This window comes from Zophobas morio, unplaced genomic scaffold (genome assembly GCF_036711695.1).
Source record: "Zophobas morio isolate AGI-343-1 ecotype UQ-CSIRO unplaced genomic scaffold, CSIRO_AGI_Zmor_V1 ptg000081l, whole genome shotgun sequence".
In the NCBI taxonomy this organism is placed as follows: Eukaryota; Metazoa; Arthropoda; class Insecta; order Coleoptera; family Tenebrionidae; genus Zophobas; species Zophobas morio.
The window spans coordinates 276,828-291,878 of record NW_026972186.1 but is presented as its reverse complement, the minus strand read 5'-3'; the positions used below and the strand labels follow the sequence as shown (position 1 = coordinate 291,878).

At 41.4% G+C, this 15,051-nt stretch overlaps 4 protein-coding genes across 6 annotated transcripts; 2 read left to right on the top strand and 2 right to left on the bottom strand.

The window, feature by feature from the left end:
• The first annotated feature begins 395 nt into the window (after positions 1-395).
• On the top strand, positions 396-5,402 carry LOC135144092 (ATP-binding cassette subfamily C member 4-like). 3 transcript variants are annotated; one of them, XM_064076092.1, is made up of 12 exons: positions 396-755; positions 882-1,335; positions 1,382-1,607; positions 1,720-2,777; positions 2,825-2,971; positions 3,020-3,210; positions 3,262-3,785; positions 3,829-4,059; positions 4,133-4,680; positions 4,759-4,919; positions 4,964-5,285; positions 5,337-5,402. In XM_064076092.1, the coding sequence occupies exons 1-11, from the start codon at positions 682-684 to the stop codon at positions 5,238-5,240; spliced, it is 3,891 nt and encodes a 1,296-aa protein (XP_063932162.1). In that variant the 5' UTR covers positions 396-681; the 3' UTR covers positions 5,241-5,285; positions 5,337-5,402. The 3 variants fall into 3 exon arrangements, with proteins under 3 accessions (XP_063932162.1, XP_063932161.1, XP_063932163.1); XM_064076091.1 differs by lacking the exon at positions 5,337-5,402 and having other exon boundaries at positions 4,964-5,297; XM_064076093.1 differs by lacking the exon at positions 5,337-5,402 and having other exon boundaries at positions 685-735; positions 861-1,335; positions 4,964-5,297.
• Positions 5,403-5,457: 55 nt separating this feature from the next.
• LOC135144093 (ATP-binding cassette sub-family C member 4-like) lies at positions 5,458-9,934 on the top strand. The gene is made up of 11 exons (XM_064076095.1): positions 5,458-5,559; positions 5,608-5,853; positions 5,963-6,164; positions 6,220-7,608; positions 7,659-8,216; positions 8,264-8,414; positions 8,464-8,570; positions 8,617-8,740; positions 8,794-8,970; positions 9,030-9,564; positions 9,615-9,934. The coding sequence occupies exons 1-11, from the start codon at positions 5,486-5,488 to the stop codon at positions 9,880-9,882; spliced, it is 3,831 nt and encodes a 1,276-aa protein (XP_063932165.1). The 5' UTR covers positions 5,458-5,485; the 3' UTR covers positions 9,883-9,934.
• Positions 9,905-12,639, bottom strand: LOC135144094 (transcription initiation factor TFIID subunit 6-like). The gene is made up of 7 exons (XM_064076096.1): positions 12,442-12,639; positions 12,086-12,387; positions 11,808-12,038; positions 11,555-11,752; positions 11,324-11,503; positions 10,657-11,271; positions 9,905-10,349 (listed from the first exon to the last, which is right to left on the bottom strand). The coding sequence occupies exons 2-7, from the start codon at positions 12,326-12,328 to the stop codon at positions 9,984-9,986; spliced, it is 1,833 nt and encodes a 610-aa protein (XP_063932166.1). The 5' UTR covers positions 12,329-12,387; positions 12,442-12,639; the 3' UTR covers positions 9,905-9,983.
• Positions 12,640-13,299: 660 nt separating this feature from the next.
• On the bottom strand, positions 13,300-14,968 carry LOC135143980 (WD repeat and FYVE domain-containing protein 2). The gene is made up of 5 exons (XM_064075887.1): positions 14,730-14,968; positions 14,329-14,676; positions 14,021-14,267; positions 13,641-13,972; positions 13,300-13,592 (listed from the first exon to the last, which is right to left on the bottom strand). The coding sequence occupies exons 1-5, from the start codon at positions 14,885-14,887 to the stop codon at positions 13,457-13,459; spliced, it is 1,221 nt and encodes a 406-aa protein (XP_063931957.1). The 5' UTR covers positions 14,888-14,968; the 3' UTR covers positions 13,300-13,456.
• Between the last annotated feature and the right edge of the window lie 83 nt (positions 14,969-15,051).

Sequence of the window (15,051 nt, the reverse complement as noted above, 5' to 3'; positions counted from 1 at the left end):
TTCAACAATGAGTTATTTAAGTAGTCGTTTAAAAATTGCGTGCTTATCGCGAATAACTGCTGATTGATTGAAATGATTCAGAATGTTAATAATGACAATAATGAACACCAGGTCGCTCTCTAAAACTTAGGTTTTTGTATCTTTCTAAAGCACCGTTCGCAAAGACGAAGTATGGAGTAACAATTCCAAAACAAAAAAAAACCTTTCTCGCATCATTAAATGTTAAACTTTTATCAGGTCTAGTTGATAATAACAAAAACTACAATCTGACAGCAAAAAAAATGCAATCAACTGTTTTTAAAGATATGATATAACACAATAATGGTTTTTAGACTTATGATAACAGAATCCAGGGTATTTAGACCAAATTATATTTGCTCAGCCTTGAAAAGATTATTCTAAATAATAAAATATGGGGCTCGCTTCAGAACAAATCCTATTTACGAGTTTTTATAACCAAACTTCTTATCTGGCACTCACAAAAGGATCACACTGTTTATCGAGCAGAAAAGATAACTCCAACGACTTGCGACTCATTAATGTACATATTTATCCATTATACATATGTAAATTTCTCCAGCATTTATTTTTCATGAAAAGATTCTATTATCTTTAAGTCGACATTCGACGAATATTTGATTAAAACAAGAATAGTTTTGCCGAAATATTGAACTCTTCATTATGGAAGCAGTTTATAGTTTGAAACACGAAAATCCCAGAATCAGAGCCAATATAGTTTCGAAGATCTTTTTTGTGTAAGTATCGTGACAATGCACGTTTCATTAATCCGAATACTCCTGTATCCTTGAACTTAACATGCACCACACATTAGTACACAATGATGTAAATAGAGCTCGCAGTTATCGCACTTCATTTTCTAGATGGATGATGAAGCTATGTTACAAAGGAACTAAAAAAACCCTCGAAGTAATTGACCTTTACAAAACCCTCGCATGTGACGAATCAGAACCATTAACAAACAATCTTGAAAAGAACTGGAACCAAGAACTGGTCGACTCCAAACTAGGAGCTAAAAAAAGCCCCAGTTTGGTTAGAGCAATCATAAAAACTTTCTTCTGGAACTACATGACCTACGGTATTTGTCTCTTCGTCCAGATGATGTTAATCCGATCATTCCAACCCTTCGTACTCGCATACTTCATCAGTTTATTTTCCGACGACATCGAAACCGACCAAAACCAGATGTATATTTACGGTTCGGTTCTAATGATTCAGTCAATTTTGCTTGTAGTTTCTATCCATCACATCGAGTGTGGACAAGCCTCAGTCGGAATGCGGATACGCATCTCCGTTTCTTCACTGATTTACAGAAAAGTATGTAAAAAGCTCTCTCTTGCACGGTTAAAATATATTTTTGTAGATGTTAAGACTCAGCAAAAAATCTTTAGGGGAAACTGCAGCTGGTCAGGTCGTTAATTTGTTGTCAAATGACGTCAATCGATTCGATTTTGTTACCCTAGCTCTGCACTACTTGTGGATTGCACCGCTTCAAATTGTGCTCGTAACTTACTTAATTTGGATTGAAATGGGGGTTTCCACTTTGGCGGGGGTGCTCTTCATTCTATGCCTGACTCTACCGGTACAAGGTAAGTAAATTCAAAAGACCAGTTTTTGACTGACCGAGTTCCAAGTGCGCGCAGTTAACTTTTATTTCGGTTGCTGAAAATCACCTACCTATATGGTCTTCGTACGTTACAGCTTACTTGGCCAAACTCACCTCGCGTTTTCGGTTAGCCGTAGCCCAAAGAACAGATCGAAGAGTACGTTTAATGAACGAGGTAATTTCTGGGATTCAGATAATCAAGATGTACGCTTGGGAAAAACCATTCGAACAAATCATCAAAATGGCGCGCAAAAACGAAATCAACGCTATAACGAAGGCATCGTACTTAAGAGGAATATTCTTAAGCTGCATGGTTTTCATAGAACGAGCAACACTTTTTCTCACAGTGACTTGTTTTTTCTTATTGGGGAATCCCATAACAGCAGATAAGGTTTTCTCAATTGCACAGTACTTCAACGTTCTCCAAATGGCAATGGCGATTTGTATTCCCATGGCTGTGACTTTCGGCGCCGAATCTTTGATATCAATTCAGAGACTGCGTGAATTCCTTTTATTAGAAGAGAAATCGGAATCAGCGGTTGAGCTTAAAACCAATGAAAACGTAACTTTCACGAATGTTAATGCTTCCTGGACCTCCGACAAAACAACTATAAGCGACTTCAGTTTGTGTGTCCCGAGTGGGAGTTTGTGTGCCATCGTGGGACCCGTCGGTGCCGGTAAATCTTCGATTCTTCAGATGCTCCTGGGGGAACTACCGCCAACAACGGGGTCGATCCATGTAGGAGGCACCATATCGTACGCATCCCAGGAGTCTTGGTTGTTTGCGTCAAGCGTGCGCAATAACATCTTGTTTGGTCAAAAGTACGACAGGGCTCTTTATCGAAAGATAGTCAAAGTATGTGCTTTAGAGAAAGACTTTCAACAGTTTCCTCAAGGTGACAGAACTGTGGTGGGCGAAAAAGGGGTTTCTTTGAGTGGAGGACAAAGAGCTCGAGTCAACCTAGCGAGGGCTGTTTACAGACAAGCCGATATTTACTTACTGGACGATCCCTTATCTGCAGTTGATACACACGTCGGTAAACACCTCTTTGAAGAATGCGTTCTTAGATACTTAAAAGATAAAACTAGAATTTTGGTGACTCATCAGTTGCAGTATTTGAAACAAGCGGATTATATTGTGGTCATAAACGAAGTAGAAAAAAGTATTTGTTATTGCTGGTGATTTACGAGTTGTTGTAGGGGCGGATCGAGGCTCAGGGAACTTTCAGCGAGTTGATCAACAGCGATGTGGATTTTACTAAATTGTTGGTTTCTGAAGACGAGGAGAGCGAACAGGTGGAAGTTAAAGCCGTCAGAGACAGAGCAGCGTCGATCGTTTCACACAAAGCAAGTATCAGTATCAAAAGTCTTCTATATTTATATTTCGTGTTGTAGAGTATTGCAAGTGAAAAGAGCGAAATAGTCGAAAAAGTGGAAAATATGGAAGAAATGAGCGCTTCGGATGGCACTCCGTTCGAAGACTACATTAAAGCGTCTGGAAGCTGTTGTAAAATATTCGGTCTGATTTCTCTTTTGATTTTGGCTCAAGCTTGTTGTAACGGTGCCGACTTGTGGCTTACGCTATGGTAATAAACTAATTTCGATCAAGACTGCAAAAATAAACTTCAAGATTGCAGGACGCAGCAGGAATCAATAAGAAACTCCAACATCTCCGTCACCAATTCGTCGAACGACTGGTTGGACGCGGTCACAGATACTCTTACTTCCGGCGACGAAATCATCCGCCTAATCAAATCAGAAGTCTTCATCTACTTCTACTTGGTGGTTATAATTCTAGCGATTATTCTCACCTTGTCGCGATCCTTTGCCTTCTTTAAAATGGCGATGAACGCCTCGAAAAACTTACACAACCAAATGTTCCACTCGCTTCTGCAAGCTCCAATGCGATTCTTCGACACGAACCCCAGCGGTCGAGTCCTGAACCGTTTTTCCAAAGATATGGGTGCCGCCGATGAATTTCTGCCACGCGTTTTAATCGACGCCATCCAAATACTTCTCGTGATGTCAGGAATTCTGATCATGATCGTCATCGCTAACTACTACATGTTAGTCCCGATAGTGATCATCGGGTTCTTATTTTTTAAAGTTCGTGGATGGTACTTGGCCACCGCTAGAGATGTCAAACATCTGGAAGGCATGAGTAAGTATTTTCTTGCTGAAAAAACAAGTAACTGTCGTCTTAGCAAAATCTAGCGTTTTTTCGCACCTCAATTCCACTTTCAACGGAATCACGACAATCAGAGCGTCAAAAGCTGAACAGGTTTTGATGAGGGAGTTTGATTTGCACCAGGACACGCACACGTCGGCTTGGTTTTTGACGATATCCACAAGAGTCGCTTTTGGCTTGTGGCTGGACTTGCTGAGCGTGACTTTCATTACGATCGTGATCTTCAGCTTTATACTCCTCACGTATTGTAAGTGGAAGGGGAAGTGACGGCGTGATTGGTCGCCACGAATCCACTGACCAATAAACGCACATAATTGCAGATTCCTACGTGAGCGGTAGCTTTGTTGGGTTGGCCATCTCTCAGTCGCTGATTCTATCGGGAATGCTGCAATACGGAATGCGACAAACAGCCGAAGTGGTAAATCAACTCACGAGTGTGGAAAGAGTGATGCAGTACAGTAGACTTGACAATGAGCATGCAAACGCTAGGGCTATAGAAACTGTGAAACAATCGTGGCCAAGTAGAGGTTTAGTCGAGTTTAGAGATCTTTCGCTGAGATACTCAGAATCCGATCCTCCGGTTTTGAGAAACTTGAACTTTGATATAACTCCTGGAAGTAAAATTGGTATTGTTGGTAGAACGGGAGCTGGGAAGTCATCGCTCATTTCCGCCCTGTTCCGTCTGGCTCCCATCGAAGGCGGAATTTTTATAGATGGAGTGAACACTCAGTCGATTCCCTTGGGTCAATTAAGAAAGTGCATTTCCATCATACCTCAAGAACCTGTACTGTTTTCGGCCACTCTGCGTTATAATTTGGACCCATTTCAGGAGTTTGACGACCGTAAATTGTGGGATGTATTAGAACAGGTAACGTCAATCTCATTGCTTACAAATTATGTACTGTACTTGTAGCTAAATAAAATTAGTACAAGTACGTAATTTCAGGTTGAATTGAAAGAGAGTGTGCGGGATCTCGACATAATCGTCTCCGAAGGCGGCAGTAATTTCAGTCTAGGCCAGAGGCAGCTCGTATGTCTGGCCAGAGCGATTCTGAGAAACAACAAAATTCTGGTTTTGGACGAAGCGACTGCTAACGTCGATCCAAGGTAAAGAATGCTTCTCCTAGCAAAATCTAGAATGTACTTTTCAGAACCGATTCTTTAATCCAACACACCATCCGAAAACGGTTTCGGGATTGTACCGTTTTAACGATTGCACATCGCCTCAACACCATCATGGATTCCGACGGAGTTCTGGTGATGAATGCGGGACGCATGGTTGAGTTCAACCATCCACATGTCTTGTTACAAGAGGAAGACGGGTACTTTTCGAAAATGGTGGCGGAAACGGGGCCTGCGATGGCCCTGCAGTTAAAACAGATCGCAGAAGAATTTTACAGCGTAAATGTAATTAAAAGTGAAGTCTGATGTAATGTTAGTTGACTCTAACATCAAGCGTAATTAAAGAAAACAGTAAAGTCTAAATGTATTTGATTTGTTATGAAAATCATTCACCCCATTTAGGTAATCGAGTACACAGAACGTCGAGATAAGGAGTTTTAATGACCGCGCTTCAGTTAGGTATGTACGATTTGGACAAATCAATATTTAACAAAGATAGTTCAAAGTTAAGTACAAAGACGTAGAGACGCAGACGGTGACGGTTGTCCACGATGGACAGAAGCGTTCGTTTGAAAATTCGCAACCCCAAGAGCGACGCCAGTTTGCTATCGAAACTATTTTTCGCGTAAGAACACTTGTTTTGCAAAACTGTTCTTCCAAAGTGGGTTTTCAGATGGATAATTAAAATGTATCGCAAAATTTTGAAAAATAATTTGGAAGTGCCTGACTTATACAAAACGTTCGATTCGGACTGTTCGCAACAACTGGCGGATGAGCTTGAACAAAATTGGAAGAAAGAAGCCACAAGGGCTAAAATGAAGAACAAGCAACCGAAACTGGTCAGAGCTATTGTGGCAACGTTCTTTTGGGACTATATGGTTTATGGGGGCGTCCTCTTCGTTCAGCATGTCATACTCAGGTACAACCTTTTATTGTATTAATTACTCTATTTTCTTTAAGGCGATTTATGCCAAGTCAGCAGCGGCTGTTTCAAATAAGGAGAAAAAGTTAATAAAATACATTCGCAGATCTTTACAACCAGTGATATTAGCGTACTTAATAACACTTTTTGAGAAAAGTACGAATGAACGGAACGCTATGTACTTTGCCACCACAGCTTTGGTCGGCGTGACACTTTTAATCATATTCACGATGCACCACGCAGTTTTTGGTCAAGCCGCCATCGGAATGAGGGTACGAGTGGCGATTTCTGCCGTCATTTACCGCAAAGTGAGTATAGAGTAAGTACAGGCATTAATCGTGTCTTCACTTTCTCTTTTCATAGACGCTGAAATTAACCAGACAATCCTTAAACCACACTTCTACTGGACAAATAATAAATTTACTGTCCAACGACGTCACCCGTTTCGACCTGGTGGTTCTAGCACTCCACTACTTGTGGATTCTACCTTTTCAAGTTTCTGTCATCACTTTGCTTTGTTGGATGCAAGTCGGTGCCTGCGCTTTCGTTGGTGTCGCCGCCATCGCACTCCTTTCCCTCCCTGTACAAGGATACTTGGGGAAACTCACATCAACCTTTCGTGTTAAAGTAGCCGAGAAGTGCGACCATAGAGTGACACTAATGAGTGAAATCATCTCAGGAATACAAGTCATTAAAATGTACGCCTGGGAAAAAGCTTTCCAGAACCTCGTCAACGTAGCAAGATCCCACGAAATGGAAGCCCTCACGATTGCCTCATACTTGCGCGGGATTTATCTAAGCTTCATCGTATTCGTGGAACGAACTGCGCTCTTTCTAACTCTAACAACGTACGTCTTCACCGGAAACGTGCTTCTAGCGGAACAAGTCTTCTCGATTTCCAATTTCTTCAACTTGCTTCAGTTAACAATGTCGGTCTTTTTTCCGCTATCTATAAGCTTCGGGGCCGAAACTCTAGTGGCTATTCAAAGAATTGAGCAATTTTTGATGATGGAGGAGGTCGAGACGTCTACCATCAAACTCGATAGCAGCGTCGGGGTGTCTCTAACCGACGTACACTCCTCGGTTCTTAACAGCATAACATGTCACATCAAAAAAGGCTCTTTATGTGCAGTAGTTGGACCTGTAGGTGGCGGCAAAACTTCTTTACTACATCTGCTTCTAAACGAGCTTAAATCTCTACACGGGTGTGTCAAGATTCAAGGTGCTGTATCTTTTGCGCCGCAAGAACCGTGGCTGTTTGCCTCCACCATCCGTGAGAACATACTCTTCGGGAACAAATACGATAGGAAATTGTATCAAAAGGTTGTAAAAGTTTGCGCTTTGCGAAAGGACTTTCGTCAGTTTGCGCTGGCAGATAAGACGCTGGTGGGAGAAAGAGGGGCCTCGTTGAGTGGGGGACAAAGGGCTCGGATTAATTTAGCACGAGCTGTGTACAGGGACGCAGAGGTGTACCTTTTGGACGATCCCTTATCGGCTGTCGATAGTCACGTGAGTAAACACTTGTTCGAGGAATGCTTAGTCAAGTACTTGCACGGGAAGACGAGGATTTTGGTAACTCATCAAAGGCAGTACTTGAAGAAAGCCGACGTCATCGTCTTGATTAACAAGGGGAAGGTGGAGGTGAAAGGGTCGTACAGAGAGCTGGCGAAGAGCGATTTGTATTTTACGAGGGAAAGTTTCGAGGATGATGAGAAAGTGGACGACGTAGAAGAAGTGGTTATGTTGAGTGATGTAAGTAGTAAGAGCAAAACGGTACATATACAAAAATAGGTTTTTTGTAGAATTCTTTTCAAGATTCGAGTCAGATTAAGAGTGACTTCGGTGACGAGGAAGAGAATGGGATGACCGAGGGGACATTATCCTTACGCCAATACATAACGGCCTCTAGGAGTCTTTGCTTAACTATTTTAGTGATTGTGACGTTGCTTCTGTGTCAAATTTTTTGTAGCGCCACTGACTATTGGGTGACTTTTTGGACGCAAGAGGAGACTCTAAAAAGTCAGAATTTTTCAAGGAATAAAACTGGGTCCAGTGAAAGGACAAACGTTAGTAGAGAAATTCCTTTAGACGGAATAACCATTGACAAATTTACGGCTGTTTATATTTACTCGGGATTAATTCTCTTCACCATTATCATCACATTTGTGCGTTCGTCTCTCTTCTTTAAACTGACCATGATCATATCGAAAAACTTACACACCCAAATGGTCAACAATCTTTTAACGGCCCACATGAGTTTCTTTACCACTAATCCAGCAGGCAGAATTCTAAACCGATTTTCTAAAGACATGGGAGCGGTCGATGAAATATTGCCACGAACGCTACTAGAAGCCATTCAGGTAAGTTTAATCAAACTCGATTAGATGTGTCAGCGTCGACTTTTCAGATTATATTGGTCATGTGTGGAATCTTGGTTATGGTAATTGTCTCGAATTATTACATGATTCCTGTAATAATCATCTTGGGTTTTACGTTCATGAAAATACGGTCATGGTTTGTTACGGTGACTAAGCGCATCAAGCACATGGAAGGAATAAGTACGTGGCAGATAATAAACGAGGGCTTTAAGTGATGTTTCATTTGCAGCCAAATCACCGGTCTTTTCGCATCTCAATTCATCCATGCAAGGAATCGTGACAATTAGGGCTTTCAATGCACAAGACAAGTTACGAAAGGAGTTCGATCACTATCAGGTGATTGTTGCTGATGCTTGATTTTTTTTTTTAATTTAGATTGCAGGATGTGCACACGTCTGCTTGGTTTTTGCTGATAACCACAACCTCGTCGTTTGGATTATGGTTGGATTTGGTGTGTCTTGTGTTTATTGCTTGCACTTCCTTTAGCTTTATTATCCTCAATCACTGTAGGCTTTTCAAAATTAAAATTTTAGAATTCCTGTTTTTGTTTTTTTTTTAGATGGTCAGATTAGTGGCAGTTTGGTGGGTTTGGCCATTTCACAATCCTTGGTTCTCACTGGGATGCTACAATACGGTGTACGACAAAGCGCAGAAGTTGTCAATCAGTTAACCTCCGTCGAACGAATTCTTCAGTACAACGAAATCGAGAAAGAGGGACCACTATTAACCCCTCCAGGTTTGTATTTTTCCGCTCCCGAGTCCTTACAGTCTTCGTCTCATTATTACCATTTCTAGAAAATGCTCCACCTTCAAACTGGCCCGCGCATGGCTTCATCCTCGTCGATCGCCTATCCCTTCAATACTCACCCACAAAACCGCCCGTTCTCAAAAACCTGAACATCGAAATCCAGGCCGGCGAAAAAATCGGGATCGTGGGAAGAACGGGAGCCGGGAAATCGTCTTTAATAGCCGCCCTGTTCCGACTAACGGAACCCTCTGGTACCATTTACATAGACGGCGTTAACACTCAGACGCTAGGTGTGCGCGATCTGCGTCGGTGCTTGTCCATCATCCCTCAAGAGCCAATTCTGTTTTCGGCAACCGTGCGTCAAAATATCGACCCCTTCGGAGAATACAGCGACAGACAAATATGGAACGTGCTCGAGAAAGTGGAGTTGAAAAATATCGTGTCTTGTTTGGACGCACCTGTCGCTCGCAACGGGTCGAACTTCAGCGTGGGCCAAAGGCAGTTGGTGTGTCTGGCGAGGGCCATGCTCAGGAACAACAAAATACTGGTAATGGACGAGGCAACGGCCAACACCGACGATAAGTAAAGTTTTGAGAGACGCCATTAATTTGAAAATTAATTGACGATTCTAGGACTGACGCTCTCATACAGAGGATGATCCGCAAAAAATTCGATTCGTGCACAGTTCTAACCGTGGCTCACAGATTACACACCGTCATCGACTCCGACAGGGTAATGGTGATGGAAAACGGCGAAATCGTTGAATACGATCACCCGTACTTGTTGCTGCAGAAGCCCGAAAGTACCTTTTACAAGATGGTTTTAGAAACCGGGCTGGAAACCAGCACTTGGTTGGAGGAACTCGCGCTGGACGCCTTCCTAGAAAGGCGAACGCACTAAACTTCTCATACTCATCTAACTATTTAAGGCAGTAAAAAACATCTCTATTAAATCCGTTATTTAAATAATAAAAAATTAAAATAATTGCACTACATCTACTCTTACACTAAATGAGATAAATCGTCAATACTCGTGGGCGGTTGCATTTGCTCGGGTTTTTTCGTGGGAGCTTGTTGGTAGCTGCTTTTCGAGACCACGGAAATGGGAGATTGGCCCGCCTGTGCAGCGTGCGTGATTCCCAGTTTCTGGGCGGTTACCATTTTCTGTTGGTTCAGCGTGTTTGTATTCGACACGAACTTGACAACGGTGTTTTGTTGGGGTTGCGGTGACGGCTGACATCCGGGCGTTGGTGGCCGTTGCGTCACAAAGAGAATTTTTTGGTTGTTAATTTGATTGGTTACTCTTCCGGTCTGGTTCATCATGATGGTTCGCTGGGGACCGGCGGTGTTCTGCACGAGTTGCGGGTGCTAAATTAAGATCAACGACATTTTTCTCCAATTAGTAACAGCGAAAACGTTCTATATTTTCATAAATTAAGTTTATCGATCAATTTTCGTCAAAATTTGTGTCGTAAGATTTTATAGCGCACTCGAAGCGGATTACGTTGTTTGGGGTTTGGCGAAAATTAATGTCAAATTAATGTACTATTATAAGACCGTGCAACTCAGACGCTTCTATTTATGGAGCTGCGATAAAACTGTGTAGTGTTACAATTAATTTGCAGTTTCTGAGTTTGTCAGTAATACAAAGAGCTAGTTTTATTGTTACACTTACCTGTTGTAGTATTTGAGACGGCTGACCGACAGTCCTCGTAATAGTGGCACTAACGTTAGTTAAAGAAGTTGAAATATTACAAGCCGCCGTCGTCGACGGCGTCGGCTGCGTACGCGCTTTTAAAACAGCAGCATGTAATGCAGGTCCCAAATATCCATACTCTTGTTTATATTCTTCAACATAGTCTGGCGAGTTCTTGATATTTTTTAAAACCGGCGCCACTACTTTAATCAATAACTGTTTAATGTGTTCCGATGCAATTTTTTCAATGTTTGAAGTAATGGAACCTTGAAGGTGTGTTTCAATTCTAGCGCCTATCAACTTCAATTTCGGTAAAACAAAAATCCTGATAACTTCCGCTCCCAACTCTGATAAACCTTCCAGAGCACCGTAAAGTGAAGAGAGAGGAACTTTATCGCCTTGATTTAGTGCATTTGTAAACATTCTGGTGATCCTAGTCTGAATGTTGTTTGTGCTGGTGTTGAAATTTTTGCAGATTTGTGACATGAGTCGTGACGCGAAATCGCGAAGCGCCCAGTGATTATCGAGTTCTGGACGCATACACAGTTGTTTGGAAACGATGCAAGTGGTTACTGATGGAATCAGTTCATGCAACTGCAGTAAAAATGAATTAGCGAATAAGTACTAAAGCAAAAGTAAAATTTACATATTTTTCGAGATACAGCGACTGATTATCCAACAAGGCTTTCACCATCCTCATTAAATAAATAAGAAGGGCCAGATTATTCTGAACGACATTGACTCTAACACCTTCGATAATGAAAGTACACATTCTTGGCAGCATTTCATGTAGGCCTGGATCCGAAGCCAAACTCTGTAGCGCTTCCTACAAAACACCGTTAGCCAACACAGTCCCTAAAAACGTTTTTCGCCTTACAGCTCGCCTCGCTTCATCAGAACCAACACAAGCTTCAGTGATTTCTTTATAATACAATTGTTGTTCCACAGACAATTCGTGTGTCGCTAATTGCTTAATCTGCACCGTTTCCACATTCCTCAACTTCTGTTTACCTGTAGTTGGTTTCCCTGACGTTTCTTTTGCTGGTTTTTTATTAATTGGATCAACCGACTCCAACTACAAAACAACGTAAAAACGAGATTCAATTTTTAATTAAACAAATGCTTCAAACCTTTTGTATATTCTTTGCCACGGGTGGTGGATTCTCCGGAATCGTTGGTTGCACCCCATCAATGCACAGCCAATGTGATCTCAATGAAACCTCGAGCGGAGCTTTAGCGTTCAAATTTTGTAATAAATCGTTCAAATTAACTTCTTTTTCTTCAATAAAATGTAGTTCGCGGCCACCTCCTGATGCAAAACGGAATGGTAGGGGTTCTGACGATTGGAAACCGTACTGAGGCTACAAAAAAAGTGGGGTTATGTGAACAATTCGCATCGCAAATTTACCTCCAAATTTTTCACTTTTAGAGCGGCATCGACGTCACTTGGCATTAGTTTTGTTCTTTTTGAATGGTGTACAAACTTTGCAGCATCTTGTATGATGTGTTTGAGTTTGAAGGAAATGTCTTCGGCTAGCTCTTTGGCTGCATCATCTGGAAGATTTCCTATGCCTATGCTTTCAGCGATGACTTTCATCGATTCCATTGAGAGATTTGTACCGTACAGTTCATTTTCCGAGGACTTGGACATGTTTCCGTGTACAAGTTGATAAATTAAAGAAAAAGCTCAGACCTGGAGACGTGGTCTTCCTGTGGAGAAACAAGTAGGATTACTCTGCATTCTCAAGAGTTTGTATTCATTACTTTAATGCGTGTATCACAAAAAATGTACCGTAACCTATAACACAAATTTATTGCATTTGTTTGTTCACTTTATTTGCTTTTTCAGTGTTTGATTTGTTGTCTTATAGTGGCGCCTCTAGTGGACACTACGAACTAGTTTTTTCCTACCATCTCAAGTTAAAGGGCAAAAGAAATGTCTGTTTCATTGTGTTTTTTAATATGTTTTTTTCCACAAAGAAAGTTATATTCAATTTTAATACTAGCATTAACCACGGCATTAACGCAGAAATTCAAAAGTGACATAATTAATAGTAATTGTATCACTTGCAAAGAGATGTCACTACACTCTGACATTTCTTCAGCCAAGTATGAAGATCGATTGACAACATACACGATTTCAAAGTCCCTATTTTAATGATACTAATACATATTTTGACACGATTTGAGAATTTTGAAATATATATTGAAAAATGGAATTGAATGGACCTATCAATCTGACTGGTATTTGAGAGGAAAAAATACACGAATCGCAGAATATCGTCCAGATTTTCTGTGATAATAAGCTCACTACCTATTTTTTTCTTGATATACCAATGATGTAAATTACCAACCAAATAAATTTGATTCGACTGTTGATTCTGTCATGTGATTGGTCGAAATTGGCATAGTTACACGTCGTGACCAATCAGAATTTATATTGTAAAGTCAGTAGATGTCTAGAAGTCAACATAGCGAACACCTAATGGGCATTTTATCCATGTGGGTGGAGACCAAGTGGTAATGTGATGATGGTACTTCAGCATTTCCATTTACCCATGCACTTGATTCTCAAACAGTCGTAGTCTACGACTAACGGCTTATAAAATGACCCTTTCGAACTCAAACAGATTATAATATATTTATTGTTTTCAATAGAACTTATACAGTTATAAATATAACATGAATTAATAATCTTAAATTTTACATAATAGTAAATCATAGCACATTAATAAAGTGTTGAATCACATTCCTGTAGTAGTTAGATCAGCAGTCAGATTCAAAGCAGAGCAGAAATATCCCAAATCTTAATTAACCGGTCCTGACCTACCGTCACCAGTTTTTTGCGAGTTTCATCAATTCCCATGGCTGTGACACTATGTTTAGCGTCATGGAATGTGGCTAACGACGGTCTCCTGCAACACCGTTATGCAAAAATCATATAAAACATCGTCAAAACTCACTCTTTGTCTCTCAATTGTACATGACAAGGATCACAGACTCGCACCGCAAACTCGAAACCCATCACCGGTATTGTAAGCCTGCCTGTGGAGCATTTCTCACAGACGGCTTTCCCACAGTGTCTACAATGATGCTGGCGCAGACCTAACTGTCTTTGATCCATCATAGCACGCAAATTCCAGAAGAAGGGCCTTCCGCACAACTGACACAAATCTGACTCAATCCATTCTGGTGTTTCTTGTCGTGATTGGTTCATGTCCCAAAAAACTAGGACGCCGTCTTCGCCGGCGCTGACGAGTTGTTTTGTGCTGTTTAAATAGCACAGAGATGAGACCTACGACAGTTACAAATAGATGGACAAAAAACACTCGAGAGGCTGTACTTTGTTGTGATGCCCTTGAAGCTCGTACGCGTTGCCTTGCTGGCCTCCTATATCCCAAACAATCACAGTTTGGTCGTAGGAGCCGCTAAAAAGCATTTGTCTTTCGGCATCCCAGGCGAGTGAACGCACAGAGCCCGAGTGGCCTTTTAAGGTTGTGATGACGCTTGGTCCTGAATTATCCAACTTCAACATCGTGATCTGCCCTGAGTAATCTCCTACGAAAGCATGTTTGGTTTGTGCATCAAATCTACTTGCGTTAAGGGGAACCATACACATGTGAAACTATTAGTAGATACATAAAAGGATACTGCAAGGAAGTGCACCAAGCTTCAGCCGTGTAGATCCCGATGTTTCGGCCAGTTTGTGTGCAATTGTAGGAAAAGACCTTGTCTCTGCTGACGCTCAAAACCCATTCACAATTTATAGCAAAAATGATTTCTGTGACTCTAGCCTGATGTGCTAAATACTCCCTGACAGGCATCATTCGGTTGAAGTCTGACGCCAGTGAGAACTCCGATACGGTTCCGTTTTCCTGTCCTATGAAAAGCTGGCGCGTTTCCACTGTGTAGAATATCGAAGTTGCTCCGCTTGGCATGTATTGACAAATGCTGGGCCAGTACTGACCCGAATCTCGTTTTAACCATACTCGGACAGTTCTATACGACGAATTTCGTTAGTACGCAAACATTTATTGCGAAAAATCACTTACTTGTCGTCTGACACACTTATAACCCCATCTTCCCCTGGGATTAGAACAGCAGCGTTAATTTCGTCGCTACAACCTTCTAATTTTGCGAGGAGCGCCGGTTTTTTCGTTGTACAAAATTTGTCGTTTGCTTGTGTCGCTGGTTTTATTTCCGCTGCCATTTTTTAATGTTTTTCGTTTGATATTTATGGCGATTTTTTTGACATTTCTTTGACAATGGCAATGGGTTAGCAGTGCCAACCTTGGAAAAGTTAAGTCGCACTTTTGCAGCACCAATGATATGGACACGTTTCACCCACGTGACCCTTTAATGACAAGCGTGAAA